General features: G+C 40.5%; 1 protein-coding gene across 1 annotated transcript in view; it reads left to right on the plus strand.

Annotated features, from left to right (window-relative positions):
• CCT4 (chaperonin containing TCP1 subunit 4) overlaps positions 1–12,985 on the plus strand; it is a 96,932-nt gene extending 83,947 nt beyond the window's left edge. Inside the window, exon 10 of the mRNA XM_070088171.1 lies at positions 12,834–12,985. Within this exon, the coding sequence (XP_069944272.1) occupies positions 12,834–12,851 (18 nt within the window). The 3' untranslated portion in view covers positions 12,852–12,985. The remainder of the gene's footprint in view (positions 1–12,833) is intronic.
• The last annotated feature ends 12,682 nt before the right edge of the window (positions 12,986–25,667 follow it).

Below are 25,667 nucleotides of genomic sequence, written 5' to 3' on the forward strand. Positions count from 1 at the left end.
ACTTGTTGAAAAAAATATATATATATATATATATACAGTGGACCCCCGCATAGCGAACGCCTTGCATAGCGAACATTCCGCATAGCGAACGCTTTGATCGCTAAAATTTTGCCCCGCATAGTAGACAAAAACCCGCTCAGCGAACTTCGTCCGAGACGCGTCCAATGTGCGGCCTCAGCCAGCCTCACATGTGCCGCCTGTCCCATTGTTTACCAGCTAGCCTCCACGGTAACATTCAAGCATACACTCGGAATATTTCGTATTATTACAGTGTTTTCGGTTCTGTTTGTTGAAAATAAGTGACCATGGGCCCCAAGAAAGCTTCTAGTGCCAACCCTGTGGTAAAAAGGGTGAGAATTAGTATGGAAATTAAGAAAGATTTTGAAGGGTTTGGGGCTAACCCTGAGAAGCCTATGCCAGTTGTGGAATCCATTGTGCCTACTTCAAAAATTAAGGAAATGTGTGCACAGTGGGTTGAACTGCAAACCTTTATGGATGAAAATCACCCTGACACAGCTGTTGCAAGGCGTGCTGGTGACTATTTCAATGACAATGTTATGGCCCATTTTAGACAAATCGTAAAGGAACGGGAGGTACAGAGCTCTATGGACAGAAAGAAGTCCAGTGACTCTGAAGCTGGTCCTAGTGGCATTAAAAGAAGAAGGGAAGTAACCCCGGAAAAGGACTTGCCTCCTCAAGTGTTAATGGAAGGGGATTCCCCTTCTAAACACTAACACTCTCTCTCCCCTCCTCCCATCCCATCAATCATCACCAGATCTTCAATAAAAGTAAGTGTCATGTAATTGTGCATGCCTTTTTCAGTTTGTGTGTACTAAAATTAACATTTTTTTGTGGTAAAAAAATTTTTTTTTCATACTTTTGGGTGTCTTGCACGGATTAATTTTATTTCCATTATTTCTTATGGGGAAAATTAATTCGCATAGCGAACATTTCGCATAACGACCAGCCCTCTTGCACGGATTAAGTTCGCTATGCGGGGGTCCACTGTATATATATATATATATATATATATATATATATATATATATATATATATATATATATATATATATATATATATATATATATATATATATATGTATATATATATATGTATGTATATATATATATGTATGTATATATATATATGTATGTATATATATATATGTATGTATATATATATATGTATGTATATATATATATGTATGTATATATATATATGTATGTATATATATATATGTATGTATATATATATATGTATGTATATATATATATTGTAGGTAGTAGGTTGGTAGACAGCAACCACCCAGGGAGGTACTACCGTCCTGCCAAGTGAGTGTAAAACGGAAACCTGTAATGGTTTTACATGATGGTAGGATTGCTGGTGTCCATTTTTCTGTCTCATAAACATGCAAGGTTTCAGGTACGTCTTGCTACTTCTACTTACACTTAGGTCACACTACACATACATGTACAAGCATATATATACACACCCCTCTTGTTTTCTTCTATTTTCTTTGTAGTTCTTATTCTTGTTTATTTCCTCTTATCTCCATGGGGAAGTGGAACAGAATTCTTCCTCCATAAGCCATGTGTGTTGTAAGAGGCGACTAAAATGCCGGGAGCAAGGGGCTAGTAACCTCTTCTCCTGTATATATTACTAAATGTAAAAGGAGAAACTTTAGTTTTTCCTTGTGGGCCACCCCGCCTCGGTGGGATACGGCCGGTGTGTTGAAAGAAAGAATATATATATATATGTAGTAGGTTTGTAGACAGCAACCACCCAGGGAGGTACTACCATCCTGCCAAGTGAGTGTGAAACGAAAGCCTGTAAGTGTTTTACATGATGTTAGGATTGCTGGTGTCTTTCGTCTGTCTCATAAATATGCTAGATTACAGGTATGTCTTGCTACTTCTACTTACACCTAGGTCACTACACATACATGTACATTTTATTTATACACACTCATCTGAGTTTTCTTTGATTTAATCTTAATAGTTCTTGGTCTTATTACTTTTCCTTTTATATCCATGAGGAAGTGGAATAAGAATCTTTCCTCCGTAAGCCATGCATGTTGTAAAAGTCAAGTTAACTGCCGGGAACAATGGGCTAGTAACCCCTTTTCCTGAAATAATTACTGAAAAGAATATAAAGAAAATTTGCAGAGTGGGAAGTCTGATTGTGCGTGGATGTTGTGCAAATGAAAAGAAAGAGATGATTGTGGATGTTATGAATGAGAAGAAGCTGGACGTCCTGGCTTTAAGTGAAACAAAGCAGACGGGGGTGGAAGAGTTTCAGTGGAGAGGAATAAATGGGATTAGGTCAGGGGTTTCAAATAGAGCTAAAGGAGTAGCAGCAATAATGTTGAAGGATAAGTTACGGCAGGAAAAGAGGGACTAAAAATTTATTAATTCACTGATTATGTGGAGTAAAATAAAGGTTGGATGTGAAAAGTGGGTTATAATAAGTATATATGCACCTGGAGAAGAGAGAAGTGTAGAGGAGAGAGAGAGATTTTGGGAAATGTTGAGTGAATGTGTGGGGAGTTTTGAACCAAGTGTGAGAGTAATGGTTGTTGGGGATTTCAATGCTAAAGTGGGCAAAAATGTTGTGGAGGGAGTAGTAGGTAAATTTGGGGTGCCAGGTGCAAATGAAAATGGAGAGCCTTTAATTGAGTTATGTGTATGAAAGTAGTTTGTTAGATTATGTATTGGTAGATAAAAGGTTGATGGGTAGGCTCCAGGATGTACACGTTTAGCTAGTTAGAGTATGAGGTAGATGGGAAAAGAGGAAAATGGCAACAACTAGCAAGAGGGAGGTGAAAGTGTATAAACTAAGGGAGGAGGAAGTTCGGGTGAGATATAAGCAACTATTGGCAGAAAGGTGGGCTAGTGCAAGTATGAGTAGTGGGGGGTTGAAAAAGGTTGGAATAGTTTTAAAAATACAGTATTAGAATGTAAGGCAGAAGTTTGTGGTTATAGGAGGGTGGGCGCAGGAGGAATGAGGAGTGATTGGTGGAATGATGAAGTAAAGGGTGTGATAAAAGAGAAAAAGTGACCTTATGAGAGGTTTTTACAAAGCAGAAGTGTTATAAGAATAGTAGAGTATATGGAAAGTAAAAGGAAGGTGAAGAGAGTGGTGAGAGTGTGCAAAAGAAGAGCAGATGATAGAGTGGGAGAGGTACTGTCAAGGAATTTTAATGAAAATAAGAAAAATTTTTGGAGTGAGTTAAACAAGTTAAGAAAGCCTAGAGAACGAATGGATTTGTCAGTTAAAAACAGAGTAGGGGAGTTAGTAGATGGGGAGATGGAGGTTTTGGGTAGATGGCGAGAATATTTTGAGGAACTTTTAAATGTTGACAAAGAAAGGGAAGCGGTAATTTCATGCACTGGCCAGGGAGATATACCATCTTTTAGGAGTAAAGAAGAATAGGATGTGAGTGTGGGGGAGGTGCGTGAGGCATTACGTAGAATGAAAGGGGGTAAAGCAGCTGGAACTGACTTGATCATGAGAGAAATGTTAAAAGCAGGGGGGGTGGATATAGTGTTGGAGTGGTTGGTATTTTTGTTTAATAAATGTATGAAAGAGGGGAAGGTACCTAGGGATTGGCAGAGAGCATGTATAGTCCCTTTATATGAAGGGAAAGGGGACAAAAGAGATTGTAAAAATTATAGAGGAATAAGTTTACTGACAATTTTCTTCTTATTCTTTTTAGTAATTATTACAGGAAACGGGGCTACTAGCCCATTGTTCCCGGCATTTTAGTTGACTTTTACAACACGCATGGCTTATGGAGGAAAGATTCTTATTCCACTTCCCCATGGATATAAAAGGAAAAGTAATTAGAACAAGAACTAAGATAAAATCAAAGAAAACTCAGATGAGTGTGTATAAATAAATGTGTAGTGTGACCTAAGTGTAAATAGAAGTAGCAAGACGTACCTGTAATCTTGAATATTTATGAGACAGAGAAAAGACACAAGCAATCCTACCATCAAGTAAAACAATTACAGGCTTTCGTTTTACACTCGCTTGGCAGAACGGTAGTACATCTCTGGGTGGTTGCTGTCCACCAACCTACTACCTACAATGAAAATGAGAAGCCTTTAATTGAGCTATGTGTAGAAAGAGGTTTGGTAATAAGTAATGCATATTTTATGAAAAAGAGGATAAATAAATATACAAGGTATAATGTAGCACATAATGAAAGTAGTTTGTTAGATTATGTATTAGTGGATAAAAGGTTGGTGGGTAGGCTCCAAGATGTACACGTTTATGGAGGGGCAACAGATATATCGGATCATTATCTAGTTGTAGCTACAGTTAGAGTAAGAGGTAGATGGGATAAGAGGAAAGTGGCAACATCAAGTAAGAGGGAGGTGAAAGTGTATAAACTAAGGGAGGAGGAAGTTCGGGTGAAATATAAGCAACTATTGGCAGAAAGGTGGGTTGGTGCAAGTATGAGTAGTGGGGGGGGTGGGTTGAAGAGGGTTGGAATGGTTTTAAAAATGCAGGATTAGAATGTGGGGCAGAAGTTTGTGGTTATAGGAGGGTGGGTGCAGGAGGAAAGAGGAGTGATTTGTGGAATGATGAAGTAAAGGGTGCGAGAAAAGAAAAAAAGGTAGCTTACGAGAGGTATTTACAAAGCAGAAGTGCTATAAGAAGAGCAGAGTATATGGAGAGTAAAAGAAAGGTGAAGAGAGTGGTGAGAGAGTGCAAAAGGAGAGCTGATGATAGAGTGGGAGAGGTACTGTCAAGAAATTTTAATGAAAATAAGAAAAAATTTTGGAGAGAGTTAAACAAGTTAAGAAAGCCTAGGGAACAAATGGATTTGTCAGTTAAAATCAGAGTAGGGGAGTTAGTAGATGGGGAGATGGAGATTTTGGGTAGATGGTGAGAATATTTTGAACTTTTAAATGTTGGCGAAGAAAGGGAGGCGGTAATTTCATGCACTGGCCAGGGAGGTATACCATCTTTTAGGAGTGAAGAAGAGCAGGATGAGAGTGTGGGGGAGGTGCGTGAGGCATTACGTAGAATGAAAGGGGGTAAAGCAGCTGGAACTGACGGGATTGTGACAGAAATGTCAAAAGCATGGTTGGTATTTTTGTTTAATTAATATATGAAAGAGGGGAAGGTACCTAGGGATTGGCGGAGAGCATGTATAGTCCTTTTATATAAAGGGAAGGGGGACAGAAGAGATTGTAAAAAAGTGTACGGTAGGGTTATTATTGAAAGAATTAGAGGTACGACAGAATGTAGAATTGCGAATGCGCAAGGAGGTTTTTAGAGTAAGTAGGGGATGTGTAGATCAAGTGTTTGCATTGAAGCATGTATGTGAGCAGTATTTAGATGAAGGTAGGGAAGTTTTTATTTCATTTATGGATTTAGAAAAGGCATATGGTGGAGTGGATAGGGAAGCAATGTGGCAGATGTTGCAAGTATATGGAACAGGTGGTAAGTTACTAAATGCTGTAAAGAGTTTTTATGAGGATAGTGAGGCTCAGGTTAGGGTGTGTAGAAGAGAGGGAGACTATTTCCCTGTAAAAGTAGGTCTTAGACAGGGATGTGTAATGCCACCATGGTTGTTTAATACTGTATATATAGATGGGATTGTAAAAGAAGTAAATGCTAGGGTGTTTGGGAGAGGGGTGGGATTAAATTATGGGGAATTAAATACAAAATGGGAAGTGACACAGTTACTTTTTGCTGATGATGCTGTGCTTATGGGAGATCTGAAAGAAAAATTGCAAAGGTTAGTGGACGATTTTGGGAGGGTGTGTAAAGGTAGAAAGTTGAAAGTGAACATAGAAAAGAGTAAGCTGATGAGGGTATCAAATGATTTAGATAAAGAAAAATTAGATATCAAATTGGGGAGGAGTAGTATGGAAGAAGTGAATGTTTTCAGATACTTGGGAGTTGACGTGTCAGCGGGTGGATTTATGAAGGATGAGGTTAATCATAGAATTGATGAGGGAAAAAAGGTGAGTGGTGCATTGAGGTATATGTGGAGACAAAAAACGTTATCTATGGAGGCAAAGAAGGGAATGTATGATAGTATAGTAGTACCAACACTCTTATATGTGTGTGAAGCTTGGGTTGTGAATGCAGCAGCAAAGAGGCAGATGGAGGCAGTGGAGATGGCCTGTCTAAGGGCAATGTGTGGTGTAAATATTATGCAAAAAATTCGGAGTGTGGAAATTAGGAGAAGGTGTGGAGTTAGTAAAAGTATTAGTCAGAGGGTTGTTGAGGTGGTTTGGTCATTTAGAGAGAATGAATCAAAGTAGAATGACATGGAGAGCGTATAAATCTGTAGGGGAAGGAAGACGGGGTAGGGGTCGTTCTTGAAAAGGTTGGAAGGAAGGGGTAAGGGAAGTTTTGTGGGTGAGAGGCTTGGACTTCCAGCAGGCGTGCATGAGCGTTTTCGAGGGGAGTGAATGGAGATGAATGGTATTTGGGACCTGACGATCTGTTGGAGTGTGAGCAGGGTAATATTTAGTGAAGGGATTCAGGGAAACCGGTTATTTTTATGTAGCCGGACTTTAGTCCTGGAAATGGGAAGTACAGTGCCTGCACTCTAAAGGAGGGGTTTGGGATATTGGCAGTTTAGAGGGATATATTACGTATTTTTATACGTATATACTTCTAAACTGTTGTATTCTGAGCACCTCTACAAAGACAGTGATTATGTGTGAGTGAACTCACAATTTACAAAGGTAATGAACTCCAGGTAGGTCTGGTCACAATCATGACAAGTTACAAAGGTATTTACAGACCTCTGTAACTTGCTCAGCTATCAAAACTTTGGAGTCCAGTCCCTGGACCAATTATGTACCTCTGTAATCTTTTGACTACTGCCCATAGGATGGGTATGGGGTGCATAATAAACATATTAAACTAAATAACTGTGTGAGTGAGGTGAAAGTGTTGAATGATGATGAAAGTATTTTCTTTTTGGGGATTTTCTTTCTTTTTGGGTCACCCTGCCTCGGTGTGAGACAGCCGACTTGTTATATATATTATATATCTCCTCCCTCCACCTTTCAATACCTCTATTAATTTGGGCGTCTTTATCATACTTCTACATTATTTATGTTATACTGTACCTAATATTATTCTGGAATAAATAATAGGTAGATAACCTTTATTGATAGTAATAGTATTGTTATAGAATATTTTATAGTGCTGTGAGCCTACACATCTGTATGTCATGGTGAAGCACGAGTTACTGAGAGGGACTGTTGTGATGTAGTTCAACTATGCTTTTGTGGTCGCTAAGGGAGCCCTAATTTAACCAATTAAATGGTCACACCTTGCCTTAGCAAATAGCTGTCAGACACGCCTTTCGGCTTAAGCCTCAGGTCTTTTGTTCTTGATGGTGTCAGGTCAAAACACATGGTGCATACCCCATTGTGGGGGTTGGGGGATTCTTTGAGGACTATATAAGCCCAAGGAACAGCTGATTAGGAGATTGGAGCAGAGCTCTGGCCTGTGTGCAGAGCTCTGAGCAAAGAGATTCGGGCAGAGCTGAGCAGGAGAGTCTCTGGAGGAGACTTTGTTGGAGACACTGGGCAGAGTACTGGCTTGGAGCAATACTTGGCTGTGTGGGTCTTGGGACCTGTGGCTAGTGTGTGACTGAGTTCTGGTGGTGAACTATCCTCTGAATTAGTTCAGAGGATATTGTAAGTTATATTCTGTTTCGTCAGTTGGTTGTATTTCTTGTCTCACTGCTTATGTATACAATTCCCATTTATCTAAAACGAATAGTGTTCTGTTCCCAAATATGTTATTGTACAAGGACTTAATAATAAACTGTGTTTGAGTGGAATAGTAATATTCACTGTCCCTGTTACTTATTCTTTTATTCACTAATTTATTTAAAGTAGTGAGAGGGTGAGTGTGGTGGTAGAGGTAATGAGAGATGGTGGTCCAGTTGCAGTGACCTCACATTACCTCCGCCGGTAATCACTCGACTCGCCTCTCCTACCTACTTCTGCCTTCTCCCTTCGACTTCTCCCATATTCCCCAATTATCTGTACATTCCATTCCCCCCTCTCCCCCCCTTCCCACATGACACTGCACCTTCCTCTCTCTTATAGCCCAGCACACCCTCCAGTACCTCTCCATATATGTCAACTTTTATTAATTTGGGCATCTTTATCATGCTTCTGCTGCCTAGTTATTATGGCTTGAAATCCTGTTGATGCATTCACTGCCTCTTTCACTCAGTCTTTATCCTTCAAGTTAGTGGAAATGGTAGAATGCACCAGCTTCAAGTCATCGGTTATCACTTGCACTTTCTTACCAGCTTCGTACTTGTTTATAATCTTCATTTTACCTCAAGATCAAAAGCCTTCCATTGTTTCTTGGTGTTTCCTTCAGGTGAAGTCAAGATCTTCCTTTTTGCTAACATCTTGTACTATGGGATTCACAATAAAGTACAAATTTGTACAAATATGTAGTCTTGGAGACATTGAAAGCTAGTGTACTGAGTGGCTGTAGGAAGGAATCTGAGATACAGTGGAACCTCAGCTTACGAACGCCCCACCATGCGAATTTTTCAGGATACGAATCGTTGATTGGTAGATTTTTTTGCGTCTGGATGCGAACTTCCCCCTCGAGGGAGGTTCCCTAAATAAATAAAATATTGATTTCTTTGCAAAGGTTACAGTGTGTGTTTCCATATAATATGATTGGAGCAAAGAAAGCCGCTATCATCCCGAGGCATTTCGGGCAGACTTAACTTAATACAGTGGACCCCCGACATTCGATGGCATCGACATTCAATAAATCCGACATTCGATGCATTTTAACGCAAAATTTTCACCTCTACATTTGATCGAAAACTCGCTATTCGATATGATTCGTACGAGACTTGTCCACGTGTGGCCTGAACTGCCCTGTGTGTGCCAGTGTTTACAAGCCAGCTAGTGTGCATGTATCTAAGGATACATTCGGTACATTCAATATTATCCATATTATCACTGTTTTTGGTGCTTGTTTCTGTAAAATAAGTAACCATGGGCCCCAAGAAAGCTTCTAGTGCCAACCCTTCGAGAAAAAAGGTGCTAATGACTATTGAAATTAAGAAAGAGATAATTGCAAAGTACGAAAGTGGAGTGCGTGTGTCGAAGCTGGCCAGGTTGTATTGTAAACCCCAATCAACCATCTCTACTATAGTGAGCAGTAAAATGGCAATCAAGGAAGCTGTTGTTGCAAAAGGTGCAACTTTGTTTTTGAAACAGAGATCGCTAGTGTTAGAAGATGTTGAGGATCATCTTTGTCATCTTCCTCTGTACGTTTTCCAGAGCATTTATATCCATTCTGTAATATGGTGACCAGAACTGAGCAGCATAGTCTAAATGAGGCCTAACCAAGGATATATAGAGTTGAACAACCTGAGGACTTCTATTATTTATACTTCTAGATATGAAGCCAAGAATTCTGTTAGCTTTTTTCGAACACTAATGCACTGTTGTCTTGGTTTTAGATTACTGCTAACCAGAACTCCTAAATCCTTTTTGCAATCAGTAGTATTAAGATCTACATTACATGTATTTAGTTTATATGTCACGTGGTTATTTTCCTGTCTAACATTTAGAGCTTTGCATTTGTTTATATTAAACTGTGTCTGCCACTTCTCCGACTATTGCATCAGTCTATTCAAATCATCCTGGAGTGCTCTAGTGTCCTCATTAGAATGAATTGCACTGCCTATTTTGGTGTCATCAGCAAATTTGCTTATGTCGCTATTTATTCCCTCACCTATGTTGTTTATGTAAATTGTGAACAACAACAGGCCCAACACTGACCCCTGAGGAACACCGCTTGTGACGTGCCCCCATTCTGATTTCTCCCCATTTATGCAAACACTCTGCTGCCTATTTATCAGCCATGCCTCTACCCAGGAAAAAATTTCTCCTCCTATTCCGTGTGCCTTAAGTTTCCTCAATAGCCTCCGATGTGGAACCCTATCGAAGCCGTACTGAAGTCCATATACACAATATCATATTCATTACCATGATCTACCTCCTCAAACACCTGTCACCTGCCTTGTAAATAGGTATTACATTTGCCATTTTCCACTTATCAGGCACTATGCCAGTTTTTAGTGATACATTAAAAAGATTACCCAAAGGTATGCTAAGTTCCTCTTTACATTCCTTTAACACCCTTGCAAACAGTTCATCAGGGCCTGGGGATTTGTTAGGTTTTAGTTTCTCTTATTTGTCTGAGGACCATGTCACTAGTTACCGCAATCGTGCATAGTTTATTATCGTCCTGTTCTACATAATCTGTTATTTCAGGAATATTGCTAGTATTTTCCTGGGTGAAAACTGAGAGGAAGTATGTATTGAGAATTTCACACACATCCCTATCAGTCAGTGATCTGACCAGAGTTAATCTTAAGCGGGCCAATCTTGTCTCTAATCTTACTTCTGTATACCTGAAAGAACCCTTTTGGGTTAGTCTTTGAATCCCTTGCAACCTTAGCCTCATAATCCCTTTTTGCTTTTCTTATTCCTTTCTTTATTTCTCTCTTTAATTGAATATATTGATTTCTTAACTGCCCATCCCCTCTTTTGATACACCTATATATACCTCTCTTTTGACCAATGAGGTGTTTTAATCTATTGCTCATCCATTTGGGATCATTTTCGTTAGATCTAATTTCCCTGCTCGGAACAAAAGTTGTCTGGGCAGCTAGAACTATGCTCTGAAAAACGTCATATTGGCAACCAAGATCTCCTACCTGACCCATAGTCAGGACATCCCAATTTAGCCCACCCAGGTAATTTTTCACTCCCGTGAAGTCGGCCAAGCGAAAATCTGGGACAGAGTCTTGATTGGTAATTCCATGATATATTGAAACTAAGTGATTTGTGATCACTTTCCCCAAGCTCATCATTAACCTCAAGATTATTAATTAGTGACTCTTTGTTGGCAAGAACTAAGTAAAGCAGATTGTTTCCTCTAGTTGGTTCTGTCACAAAGTGCAAGCATTGTACTTCCCATTTCCAGGACTTGAGTCCAGCTAACCGGTTTGCCTGAATCCCTTCAAAATATTACCCTTCTCACACTCCAGCAGCTCATCAGGTCCCAAAAAGAATTTTGGTGGTTACTCCCACAGCCTGGCCAGTATATCACCAGTGTCAAGGTTCCTTGGTGCTGGTGAGAGGCTCTTGATCTAGGGAATTGGATCTGTGCTCCAGTTCCCAAAATTAATAATAATAATATTATAATAATAAGCAAGCTTCAGAACCGCGACTAGTTGGCGCAGCGAACGGCACAACATCAGCCGTGCTGTGCACGTTTACCTCACCGTGGAAGCATTTCTCGTGTTTTGCTTGCATTTTGTGCAGTTATTTTGTGGAATTTCTTTTTTCTAACCATGGGTCCTAAGAAAGTAAGTGCAAAGGACAGTGCTGAGAAGAAAAAGAGGATGATGTCCATGGAATTAAGGCATGAAATCATAGATAAACACAAGCATCTCTGCTCCAAGGTAAGTGTGTATGTACACTTTATATAACCAGTTTATTTCTTTACATTCTCTTATTATGTTTTTATACAATATTTCTTATTTATAAATACATTGTTTCAGTGTTTTCCTTATGAAATTAGTGATCTAGTGCAGTTAGCCTCACAAATATGCCATTTTCTCTTATAAGACCTCAGATGGGGAAGCATGGTAACATATGGTCAGAGCAGGAACAGGAATGGCTGCCACCACTGTTCACATAATGACATGTATTTTATTCATTCTAGAGTATATATCATGTTTCTATGTTGTTTATATTGTTTATTATGTCATGTTAGATGAATTGTGATAGATAAGTAAGCCGTAGAGTCGATAATAGTGAAATATTGAAGTATTGTATTTTGTCCTGCCTCCTGAGAGCAGGAATTCCACTGGAATGGATTAATGGCATTTCAGTTAATTCAAATGAGGAAAATTTATTTGACATACGAGCAAATTGAGTTATGAGCTAGGTCACGGAACGGATTACTCACAAGTCAACGTTCCACTGTATTGTTAAAAACATTATTTACTACCATATAGTATTAAGGTATTGTACATTTTCCACAGACAAGATATGCACATGTTTATTTAGGGCTAGGTTGTGCTGTCACCTTTCCAGTAAATAATATATTCCCCTAACACTTAAAGGTAGGTGCTTTGATGCTTACAAAGGGCTCTACACCTGAGAAATTGGAGCTACTCTCCTTCCTTGAAGCAGATCTGATTACCTCTCATTTCCCTGGCTCTGCATGACTATAAATATAATACTACTATAATGTAGGTTCTTAATCCATATGCAGGTATTGGAATATGACTTGAGACAGGTCAAAAATCATTTGGATATTTGTTTGTAAATATTTGTGTGCAAACTGGGAAGCTTGTAATTTTTAATTTGCAGTGAACACTTAAATTATATTTAATTCAGTGAATGTTGCTTGGCTTTTGTTTTTACATTTGTCACATAGTCTTTCTAATTTTCTGGAAATTAGTAGTATATAAATAGTTGTTTAACAGTGAAATTGTGTGATAAAAACAAAGATTACTTCTCACAAAATACCTTTGCGATCCCAACAAAAATAGCATCAAATAATCCAATGTCATGTTCTCTACTGAAGAAGTGTTCTAAACAAAGGTGTTGAATTTCAGGGAACTGCAAATTTAACTGCTTCATTTTTGTGCATTGTATAAGAAAGCTAATTATATCTATTGAATCTCAATGGCCATTTCCCACTGAAGTGGTTTAAACCTGAATTGACTGATTTTTTAATTTGCTATTTTTAACTGTGTTAATGTTTTCTGCATTTTACTTTTCAGGTGAACGTGATCCGCTAGAATCGGTCAACAGTGTCCTATTTACAATTTCTGTGTACCAAAAGTTGAACACTGCTGCTTTTTGTTTGATTAGGAACCACTAGTTCTTGCATGCAATAAATAAATTAGATAAAAAAATGCTTGTATTCATATATCCTTCAGATTTAAATATAAATGGAATTTGATGGTATCGCTAAAATTTTGCTGTATCTGCATCTGACACAATACTACTACAATAAGTCATTAGGTGTGTTCTAATATGAAAGAGAAGGTAAGTAGGTATTTTGAGTTATAAAAAGTGCTCTGACTAGGTAGCTCATTCTGTGCCATTAGCAATAAGGTAACAGTAAAAAAAAAAAAGTTAGCATTAATAAACCACCACAGACAATTACCAATTTAAAACAACTAACATCAGTTAAAAACTATTAATTGTACATTTCAAAAAGATTGGTTTGATATTCCTATAGGCACCCAAGTAATTTTAAAAGGTACAGGTCTGCCAACGCAAATTCGGCGTCATTGGGACCTGTAGTGTGCCGGATTACTGAGTTTGCTAGATTACAGAGTGGTTAGGTTAGAATACAGTGGAACCTCAGATATAGAACTTTCTTCGGTCCAGAAGGCTGTTCAAGTGTCGCTACCGAACGAATTTATTTATGGCCAAGAAGTTAACTCCATTATTCGTAGTGTGATTTCTTTCATTTTTGGTATACGTTAAGCATCTTTCCATCATACATTGCCCAAGTTTCATTAAGATAGTTCGACAAACAATTTTGGTATATGTTAAGCATCTTTCCATCATACATTGCCCAAGTTTCATTAAGATCAACAAACAACTGAGAGAAAAATAATAATTATAATAATTATTTACTACAAGTACATGTACATAGTACACAGGCCTAGCTGACATCAGTGACATACTACTAGTATATAAAAAGCCCCTTGTTATGCTAAGCATTTCAGGCAAATTAGGTCAGTGTCCCAGGATAACACCCACACCAGTCCACTAACACCCAGGTACCCATTTACTGATGGATAAACATAGACAACAGGTGTAAAGAAACATGCCCAGTGTTTCTACCCTGCCTGGGAATCGAATATTTACCAAAAATCATATATGGCTAGCCCAAGCCAGGTACTAGAAATAAGCCACTTTGACTTTTTTGGGGGGTTATCCTAGGTTCTCTACACATATGCTGCTGTGTATGATAATCTATGTAGAGGTAATAGCTTTTTTGTTTGTTTTATGGTGCAGCATGATTGAATATCAGTTAGCCATGTGTTATACTCTGTTTTCTGTAATATAAGCCCCCAAGACAGGGATAGGAGAATGGTACTTGTATTCCATGCTCTCTTCATACCTTTGTCGAACTGCTCGGTATTATGCCAAATATTATTCATTCTGGAGTATTTAATATGTTTTTATGTTATTTATATTGTTTATTATGTCATATTAGATAAATTGTGATAGGCAAATAAGCTGTAGTGTTGATATTAGTGTAATAATAAAGCATATTCCCCTGCATCACGAGACTGAGCTTATAGCTTTGAAGCCAGTGGCTTCAAAGCCACCTCATTTTTAATGTACTGTGTAGGTGCTTTACACAATGAGAAGCATTTCTTTTATTTGTTGGAACCATGGCTAGGGCTAAAAGTAAGCAGGTTATAACAATAACTGGAGAAAAAGAAATTGGAATTACTTGTGCAGCAAGTAGTGTCACCAAACAGTACCAGCAGGTTGGTGTGGTGACCCTCGAAATTTGAAATTATGCTAGCCGAAATTAGTGCCAAATAACTGATGGAACCTGATATCTGATTGCTGGATTTGTGATAGCGGACCTGTACAACAAAAAGGTCGTCTCAAGTCATTGGTAAATAAAATGTGTTCCACAGTTAGCTGCATGCCATAAAACTACAGAGATGGGGAGGAATGGTGTAGGATCACCTGCAAATAGGTGGCTATGGGCAAGATCCCCTCAAGGAAGGTTCCTTGATGTTGGTGAGGGGCTCTTGATTTAGGGAATTGGATCTGTGCTCCAGTTCCCCAAATTAAGCCTGAATGCCTTCCACATCCCCCCCCCAGGCGCTGTATAATCCTCCGGGTTTAGCACTTCCCCCTTGATTATAATAATAATATGGGCAAGATCCTTTGAAGGGAAGGCTCCTTGTTATGAAGGGCTCTTGATCTGAGGAATTGGACACTTGTCTCCTTCCTTGGATTGAATTTAAATCTCTCTCCCAATTTCCTTTCAGCCTCGTTATTTGGGAATATTTTCCCTCTCCGGAGTTTCAGCTCCTAGACAGAGGGAAAACAGATTGTTGTCCATCCCATACCACTGGGACCTTGGTGGTGCTATTTTCTGTGGGAATTTGATTCTGGGGACTTGTGTCCTTGGGCGATGGAAGTAGTCCTGGTGGTAGCCAAAGGGGTATGACTTGGCGTGTTTCCGGTTACTTGCCTCTTGTTAGCTGATGCTGTATGACCCTGGTTGGTTTAGTGCTTAGTTTTGATTATTATAATCTTGTTAGCTGAGCCTGGTTCGATTGATATGGGAAATGCGATCCTGGAATGCTGGTTTACTGGCATGAAGGGTAGGGTATGGAGCAGTCCCCATCTTGCATTAGCATTACTGGCTGTACTGAGGGAACTCTTGGATGTGAAGAAGGATATGCAGTTCTTTCCATCCTTTCTAGGAGCTGCCCCTCTACTCCTCCCTCCCTTATTTTTTTATATCATGACTAGTCATATTCATGATTCATCTCCTGGGCCCTTTGTTGGAGCACAATTATCTGTTCCAGCACATTCATGGAACTTCCTTTGAACCCAGCATATATTTTTGGGCAATGCTTCATTACCTGATTGGTACCAGTGTTCATGCTGATCCTTTTAATACTTCTGACCTTTATGTTGACCATACTCCTGGCTTCTCACACAACAGTGCATTAATTTTCATATTCACATGTCACAGGACACTGGATCAAAGCTATCGTCTATATGACCTCGACTTGTACTTGACGATCCTGACACACTTGCTGACACTTCTTGTCAGCAAGTGTAGTGCCAGAGTGTGTGCATAGTTCCTTTGTATAAAGGCAAAGTCAATACTGACACAGTACTGACTGTCAGTACCGTGTATTATACCAGTAACCGTTACTGATTCACTGCCTCCCTGCATGAATCACTGACCGTTACGTGACTCGCTGCTGACCTAGCATGACATCACGAGCTCTTTGTATGTTGTACCCTCCAGGCATTGAGCAGGGCAGTTCAAGACAAGGCATAGTAGAGAGTTGGTTTAGAAAGACACGTAAGCAAACACTATAACATATTTATTAGAAAACGTTTCGGTCCTGGGACCTTGATCACTTCTAACATACAGAGGTAGGAAGACATTATATATAGGCGGAGAGTGAGGTGTGACGCACGTGACCTGAGGAATGTCATAAGAACATAATCGAGGAACACTGTAGAAGGCCTACTGGCCCATGCGAGGCAGGTCCCCATCAAATGGGCAGGTCCCCATCAAAAACAACCTCCGCCCATGATGAGGACGGGCAGACGATGAAATCACGTGACTCCTGTGTTGTTGGGTTGGTGCTGCTTAAGTATCATGTATGCCAATGTTTTTTAAATTTTGTAGTTTCCAGTGTTGCGTTCTATAGTGTCGGTGACGGCGATTAGTGAGGCTTCTAGGCACCGTCGGCGTCTGAGGTCTGGTTCGGTGAGAACGAGTTGTGCCTCATTCCAGTTCATCAAATGCCCCGTGGAGTCTCTGTGGAGGACACATGCGTACCTTACATCGTCTCTGTTCGAGGCATTTCGATGCTCATTCAGGCGGACTGCAAGATCTCTGCCTGTCTCGCCTACATATTTCTTGGAACAGAACCCACAGGGGATAGCGTAGATGCCTGCTGTAGAAGTTAGAGGTGTGGGGCTGCGTTTCGTAGTGAGGTCTTTGATAGATGATGTGTTTATGGTGGAAACGTTGATGTTACTCATAGTAAGTGCCCTGCGAGTATTCGTGGCAACATCGCCACGTGGGAGTACTATGAACTGTTTAGGGGGCTGTTCCATGGGCGGTTTGTTGAGGATAGCTTGTGCCTTGGGTCTGCAATCTCGGATGAAGAAAGATGGGAACTGAAGACGTGTAAAGGCTTGTGTTATGTAAGTGCATTCTTCTTCTAGAAAACAAGGGCTGGAGATGCGAAGAGCTCTCAAGAAGAAGCCAATGATGACTCCTCTCTTAGTGCGGGTGTCTTGGTGTGAATAAAAGTGTATAAGATCGTCCTTGTTGGTAGGTTTTCTATACACTTTGAAGAGAAGTTTGTCACTGTCGGGAGATCTGCACAGTAGAACGTCGAGGAAAGGAAGTTTGCCATCATTTTCGAGTTCAAGTGTAAACTTTATTGATGGTTCAACTGCATTGATCTTGTTGAGAAGGGCCTGGATATTGAGACGTCTCGGATAGAAAACCAATATATCATCAACGTATCTTAGCCAGGTAACGGTGTTGGGAATGAGGGTGCTGAATTTCTCTGTCTCCAGGTTTTCCATGAAGAGGTTGGCAAGCACAGCGCTGAGCGGGCTGCCCATTGCCATCCCAAAGCATTGTTTGTAACAGTTGTCCTGATACTTGAAGAAGTTGAAATTAACACAAAGTTCCACTAGATTGATGAAATCTAGAAGAGGTAAAGGGAGGTCATGGTTTTCAGTGAGCCTCTGTCTCAATGTTGATTGTAGCGTCAGTAGGAACGTTGGTAAAGAGGGCTGTGACATCGAAGGAAGCCATGCTTTTGTTTTTGACATTCAGGTTGGAAATTCGGGAGAGAAGGTCACCTGAGTGTTTGAGGTGGGCTTGACTGATGGTGCCCAGAAGCGCTGAAAGGTATTTGGCAAGGTGGCCGGCTAGTCTGTGTGGTGCACTCCCTATGCCCGAAGTGATAGGCCGTAGTGGGATGCCAGGTTTGTGTGTCTTAGGAAGGCCATACAGGCGTGCTGGTTTCAGTTGACCTGGTAAAAGTTTAAGTAGTTTCTTGCCTTGTTCTGATTTTCGTAAGATGCTACGAGCCTTTTTAAGGAAAGTCTGGGTATGATGCTACGAGCCGTTACCTGGCTAAGATACGTTGATGACATATTGGTTTTCTATCCGAGACGTCTCAATATCCAGGCCCTTCTCAACAAGATCAATGCAGTTGAACCATCAATAAAGTTTACACTTGAACTCGAAAATGATGGCAAACTTCCTTTCCTCGACGTTCTACTGTGCAGATCTCCCGACAGTGACAAACTTCTCTTCAAAGTGTATAGAAAACCTACCAACAAGGACGATCTTATACACTTTTATTCACACCAAGACACCCGCACTAAGAGAGGAGTCCTCATTGGCTTCTTCTTGAGAGCTCTTCGCATCTCCAGCCCTTGTTTTCTAGAAGAAGAATGCACTTACACAACACAAGCCTTTACACGTCTTCAGTTCCCATCTTTCTTCATCCGAGATTGCAGACCCAAGGCACAAGCTATCCTCAACAAACCGCCCATGGAACAGCCCCCTAAACAGTTCATAGTACTCCCATGTGGCGATGTTGCCACGAATACTCGCAGGGCACTTACTATGAGTAACATCAACGTTTCCACCATAAACACATCATCTATCAAAGACCTCACTACGAAACGCAGCCCCACACCTCTAACTTCTACAGCAGGCATCTACGCTATCCCCTGTGGGTTCTGTCCCAAGAAATATGTAGGCGAGACAGGCAGAGATCTTGCAGTCCGCCTGAATGAGCATCGAAATGCCTCTAACAGACGATGTAAGGTACGCATGTGTCCTCCACAGAGACTCCACGGGGCATTTGATGAACTGGAATGAGGCACAACTCGTTCTCACCGAACCAGACCTCAGATGCCGACGGTGCCTAGAAGCCTCACTAATCACCGTCACCGACACTATAGAACGCAACACTGGAAACTACAAAATTTAAAAAACATTGGCATACATGATACTTAAGCAGCACCAACCCAACAACACAGGAGTCACGTGATTTCATCGTCTGCCCGTCCTCATCATGGGCGGAGGTTGTTTTTGATGGGGACCTGCCTCGCATGGGCCAGTAGGCCTTCTACAGTGTTCCTCCATTATGTTCTTATGACATTCCTCATGTCACGTGCGTCACATCTCACTCTCCGCCTATATATAATGTCTTCCTACCTCTGTATGTTAGAAGTGATCAAGGTCCCAGGACCGAAACGTTTTCTAATAAATATGTTATAGTGTTTGCTTACGTGTCTTTCTAAACCAACTTGTCGGTATTTATTACCAAGGTTTATACCATAGTAGAGAGTGGTCAGGTCAGGCGCCAGGCTCTGAGTGCTCTCCCTTATTTTACCACTAATATAAGTTATCAAGCCATCAATCGTGCGTGTTTATTCCCAAATTCATTCAATTGAACCCTCACGACAATTTGTGGCAGCGGTGGGATGACTGGCTGAGGCTCTGCCCTAGACTGCCCTAACTGGATGGCTTAATTGCAAAACCCGGATCAACTCCTCGAAAGTTAAAGCAATTTAAGCCCATAAGCCATGGAGCGTTGTAGACAATTGTAGGATGCTGGCATTCTTGGGAAGAGGTATGATGGGCTGGCTTAAGATGCCACACACTTACCCAATGACCCGGCGCTGGTGTGAAACAAGTCTTCTTTTCTTTGTTAATGGCTGAAATACCCTAAATCCAAGCCCACAACGCTGCCACCAATTGTCGTGAGGGTTCGATTGAATGGATTTGGGAATAAACACACACTATGGATGGCTTGGTAACTTGTATATTGGTAAAATAAGGGGGAGAACTCAGAGCCTGGCTCTTGACCTGCCTACTCTCTATTATGCCTTGTCCTGAACTGCCCTCCTCAGTGCATGGAGGGCACGGTATGTAAAGAGCTCATGACGTCATGCTAAGTCAGCAGTGAAGTGAGTCGCGTAACGGTCAGTGATTCACATAGGGAGGCAGTGAATCAGTAACGGTTACTGGTATAGTTGGCTTAGCGCTTCTTTTTGATTATAATAATAATAATACTGGTATAGTACACAGTACTGACAAAGGGGACAAAAGAGAGTGTAAAAATTATAAGGGAATAAGCCTGTTGAGTACACCTCATAAAGGGTATGGCAGAGATATTATTGACAGAATTAAGAGCACGATGGAGAGCAGAATCAGAGATGAACAAGGAGGCTTTAGGAAGGATAGAGGGTGTGTAAACAAAGTGTTTACAGTGAAGCATATAAACTAGATATTGCGACCCCTGAATGTGTCACAATGTATATAATGTATATTACTTTTTCATATAATTTTATATTGCTTATATTTGCGATAATAGCTAAATCGTAAATATATTGCTTTATATTATTATTTGACTTAGTTACTTTTATTAGGTAGGATGTAACATTTATATATATTATTCAGTGCTCATAGTTCATGTCTTGATTGTCTAACTACTGTAATTATCGCTCGTTGCTATTTTCCCTGCCGGCTTCTCGGTGCTGCTGGGCAGCAGCTGTCCACGGAGCAATCACGTGATCGAGGGGGGTGTACACACCTCACCTGGAGTAGTCAGTCTGGGCTGGACTCTCTTGGTGGTTGGACGTATTCCTGACAAGACGTGCCTAACTCTCCCTTATTGGCCCTTGTTGGAAGATCGTCTTTGTCGCTTTCTTGTTGTTGGTTCTGTGGAACTCTGTTCACAGAACATTGTCTAGACTTAGTGATTTTTGACTTTGTACTGAGGTTGTGTCGCATAGACACTCTGAGCAACTCAGGTCCTGAGCTGTAGCTTCTGACCTAATTTGTAATGGTATCTGTGTACTGTCACAGTCAGGGATTTTCTTATGCTGAACTTAGATTCAGTAGTATGGGAGTTTTGTGACTTTTGTGGAGGATCTGCAGATGGTCCCTACTTAGTGTTGTTATATTATCTCCTTGTTCCTGATTCTGTGTCGCAGTTGCTTGTTATATTGCTATTGGGCTTAGCAGTCGTTTTATTGTTCAAGCAAGCTGTTCTGATTGCCAGGTACCTGGGTCAAGAAGTTAGTTAATGTGAGGACTTTGTCAGTCACTGGTTTAAGTCTAGTCGAGTCGTGAGACATAGCGAACTACTTAGAGCTCTTACACACATACACACAAACTTATTTGTATATTGTATTATTAAATGTTAATGTACCAGATGGTACTTAAGACGTATAAATGTGATATGTGCCTTCAGCCCAATACTACTGTACACGAGAGAAGTGATTATTATTATTATTATTTTGATTTATTTAATTTAATTTGATAATATACTCCTAGACATCTTTATTAATAAACTTATTAAATTTTTATTTCTTTAGTTAGTAGCCTACCAGTTGTAATCCTGAAGCACTAATAATTCTTATTGAATTCTAATGGATAATTGGACCAGGATACTGACTACTTGTTACGAAAACCCAGTAACAGGCTGGATGCTAGAAGGGCAGTCCTTTCTAGTATTCACTGGAGATCTCTATGTTTATTAGAAATCATGTTTTTTGTAACACTAGATAAGGAAAAGGCATATGATAGGGTAGATAGGAAAGCAATGTTGTAACTGTATAGAATAGATCGTAGGTTACTGAAAGCAGTTATGAGGTTTTATGAGGATAGTGAGGCTCCAGATACCCCTCAAGGGAAGTTCCTTGACACTGGTGAGGGGCTCTTGATCTACAGAATTGGATCTGTGCTCCAGTTCCCTGAATTAAGCCTGAATACCTTCCATTCCCCTCCCACAGGTGCTGTATAATCCTATGGGTTTAGTGCTTCCCCATGATTATATAATACGTATAGTGAGGTTCAGGTTAGAATATGTACTAGAGATGATTATTTCCTAGTAAAGGTAGGCCTTAGACAGGTATATGTGATGTCAGCATGGTTGTTCAATATATTTATAGATGGGGTTGTAAGAAGTGAATGTTCGGGTATTGGCAAGAGGTGTGGGATTACGAGATAAAGAATCTAACATGGGAGTTGTCACAGTTGCTTTTGGGAGATTTTGAAGAGAAGTTGCAGAGAGTGGATGAGTTTGGTATTGTGCCTTTTTTTGTTATTTAAGGAAATTAAAGTTAACGTGGGAGAGAGCAAGGTGATGAGGATAAAAAATTTAGGCAATGAAAGACTGGATAGCAGGAGTATGGAGGAAGTAAAGGTTTTCAGATATTTGGGAGTGGACTCGTCAGCAGATGGGTCTGTGAAAGACGTAGTGAATCATAGAATTGATAAGGGGAAAAAGGTGAGTGGTGCAATGAGGAATCTGGAGACAAAGAATGTTATCAATGGAAGCAAGGAGGGGAATGTATGATTATTATTATTATAATCAAAAAGAAGCGCTAAGCCACAAGGGCTATACAGCGCTGCAGGGTAGGGAAGGAAGCGAGGGTATTGGATGGCAGAAGGGAGGAGGGGGGGAATGTATGAGTGAAGCGGTACCAGTGCTCTTATATGGGTGTGAAGCATGGGTGGTGAATGTTGCAACAAGGAGAAGGCTGGAAGCAGTGATGTCATCTCTGAGGGTAATGTACAGTGTGAATATACAGTAAACCGTTATTTAGCATGAGTTTATTTGGCACGATTTGGGCATTGCATGATTGAAGAACTGTGGCACAATTTTATGTAATACAGCATATAATTAATTTAACATGATTCAGTGTGTGGGAAGGAAAAAAAAAAATTCTCTTGCTCGAGCGGCCAGCCACCTTCTTGTGGAGCAGCCGGGAAGCCCTCCCACCAACCCCGAAACCACCCCACCATCCCAGTGTTCATAATTCATACATGTGCAGTCTTTCTCTGCTACAAGGCAGCTGTATTTGTGAATTGTGTTATACAGTGGACCCCCGCATAGCGACCTTAATCCGTGCAAGAGGGCTGGCTGTTATGCGAAATGTTCGGTATGTGAATGAATTTTCCCCATAAGAAATAATGGAAATAAAATTAATCCGTGCAAGACACCCAAAAGTATGAAAAAAATTTTTTTTTACCACAAAAAAATGTTAATTTTAGTACACACAAACTGAAAAAGGCATGCACAATTACATGACACTTACTTTTATTGAAGATCTGGTGATGATTGATGGGATGGGAGGAGGGGAGAGAGAGTGTTAGTGTTTAGAAGGGGAATCCCCTTCCATTAAGACTTGAGGTGGCAAGTCCTTTTCTGGGGTTACTTCCCTTCTTCTTTTAATGCCACTAGGACCAGCTTCAGAGTCACTGGACTTCTTTCGCACAAGATATCTGTCCATAGTGGCCTGTACCTCTCGTTCCTTTATGATTTGTCTAAAGTGGTTCACAACATTGTCATTGTAACAGTCACCAGCACGGCTTGCAATAGCTGTGTGAGGGTGATTTTCATCAAAAAAGGTTTGCACTTCAAGCCATTTTGCACACATTTCCTTAATCTTTGAAGTAGGCAATTCCTTCAATTTCTCTCTCCCCTCCTTTGAACCAGTTTCCCCAGGTCTGGCCTCTTGCTCTTGAAGTTGATCTATCAGCTCATCAGTGGTTAGTTCTTCATTGTCCTCCTCCACCAACTCTTCCACATCATCCCCACTAACCTCCAACCCCAAGGACTTCCCCAATGCCACAATTGATTCCTCAACTGGTATACTCCTCTCAGGGTTAGCCTCAAACCCTTCAAAATCCCTTTTGTCTACACATTCTGGCCACAGTTTCTTCCATGCAGAGTTCAAGGTTCTCTTAGTCACTCCCTCCCAAGCCTTACCTATAAGGTTTACACAATTGAGGATATTAAAGTGATCCTTCCAAAACTCTTTTAGAGTCAATCGAGTGTCTGTGGTCACTTCAAAGCACTTTTGAAACATAGCTTTTGTGTACAGTTTCTTGAAGTTGGAAATGACCTGCTGGTCCATGGGCTGCAGGAGAGGAGTGGTATTAGGAGGCAAAAACTTCACCTTAATGAAGCTCATGTCCCCATAAAGTCGCTCTGCCACGTCTGTAGGATGACCAGGGGCATTGTCTAACACCAGGAGGCACTTAAGTTCTAATTTCTTTTCAGTTAGGTAATCTTTCACATTGGGGGCAAATGCATGGTGTAACCAGTTATAGAAAAAGTCCCTAGTGACCCATGCCTTACTGTTTGATCTCCACAGCACACACAAATTATCCTTGAGGACATTCTTTTGCCTGAACGCTCTGGGAGTTTCAGAGTGATACACTAATAAAGGCTTAACTTTGCAATCACCACTAGCATTGGCACACATCAACAAAGTAAGCCTGTCTTTCATAGGCTTATGTCCTGGGAGTGCCTTTTCCTCCTGAGTAATGTAGGTCCCGCTTGGCATTTTCTTCCAGAACAGGCCTGTTTCATCACAATTAAACACTTGTTCAGGTTTCAGTCCTTCAGTTTCTATGTACTCCTTGAATTCCTGCACATATTTTTCAGCCGCTTTGTGGTCCGAACTGGCAGCCTCACCATGCCGTATCACACTATGTATGCCACTACGCTTCTTAAATCTCTCAAACCAACCTTTGCTGGCCTTAAATTCACTCACATCATCACTAGTTGCAGGCCTTTTTTTAATTAAATCCTCATGCAACTTCCTAGCCTTTTCACATACGATCGCTTGAGAGACGCTATCTCCTGCTAGCTGTTTTTCATTTATCCACACCAATAAGAGTCTCTCAACATCTTCCATCACTTGCGATCTTTGTTTCGAAAACACAGTTAAACCTTTGGCAAGAACAGCTTCCTTGATTGCCTTTCTGTTGCCCACAATAGTAGAGATGGTTGATTTGGGTTTCTTGTACAACCTGACCAGGTCGGTGATACGCACTCCACTTTCATACTTATCAATGATCTCTTTCTTCATTTCTATAGGAATTCTAACCCTTATTGCTGTAGGGTTGGAACTAGAAGCTTTCTTGGGGCCCATGGTCACTTATTTTCCAGAAACAGCACCGAAAACACTGTAATAATACGAAATATTCCGATTGTATGCTTGAATGTTACTGCGGAGGCTGGCTGGTAAACAATGCCACCGGCGGAACATATGAGGCTGGCTCAGGCCGCACATTGGACGCGTCTCGGACGAAGGGCGCTGAGCGGGTTTTTGGGCGGTATGCGGGGCAAAATTTTAGCGATCAAAGCGTCCGGTATGCGGATTGTCCGTTATGCAAGGCGTCCGTTATGCGGGGGTCCACTGTATTTTAATTACTATATCTTGTATCTGCCAAGCAATCATGACACCCAGTAGCCATACCGGTGTTGCTGAAAGTGGCACAAAGAGGTATAAGCACTTAAGGGAGGGACGAGCAGAAACGCCAACTTTTTTTTTTATCAGATTTCAATGGGATTGTGACAGTGGATTACACAGCTTAAAAAAACATATAGGCTGTGTTTGTTTTGACTGTTAGCCTTCAAGTTAGATAGAAAAAAAATATTTTTGTACAATTTTATGGCTCCTAGGGCTTTCCAGTTTCTACTAAATTGGGGAGATGTACAATGCTCTAGTTGTCATCAGATGAAAGGTAAAGGCTAGATTAATAATGACCCAGAGCAGTTTAGCGATGTCAGTAGATTCCATAAAAAAAATGTTGAAGTTAGCTATTTTGTTTTTATTGTTTTTTTGTGTACAAAAAAATAATTAAAAACAAAGCTGTAAACAGGATCACAAATCCACTGTGGTTGTTTGTAGAACCATCATTCCTCAATAACGTCTACAAAAATCATGAAAGTCCTATTAATATTTATCGAAGGAGATGGATTATAGTGTCAATAACTTATTTCTGATTTATTATTGATTTTGTTTGGTGTGAAACTATG

This window comes from Cherax quadricarinatus, chromosome 24 (assembly GCF_038502225.1).
Source record: "Cherax quadricarinatus isolate ZL_2023a chromosome 24, ASM3850222v1, whole genome shotgun sequence".
NCBI classification, from domain to species: domain Eukaryota; kingdom Metazoa; phylum Arthropoda; class Malacostraca; order Decapoda; family Parastacidae; genus Cherax; species Cherax quadricarinatus.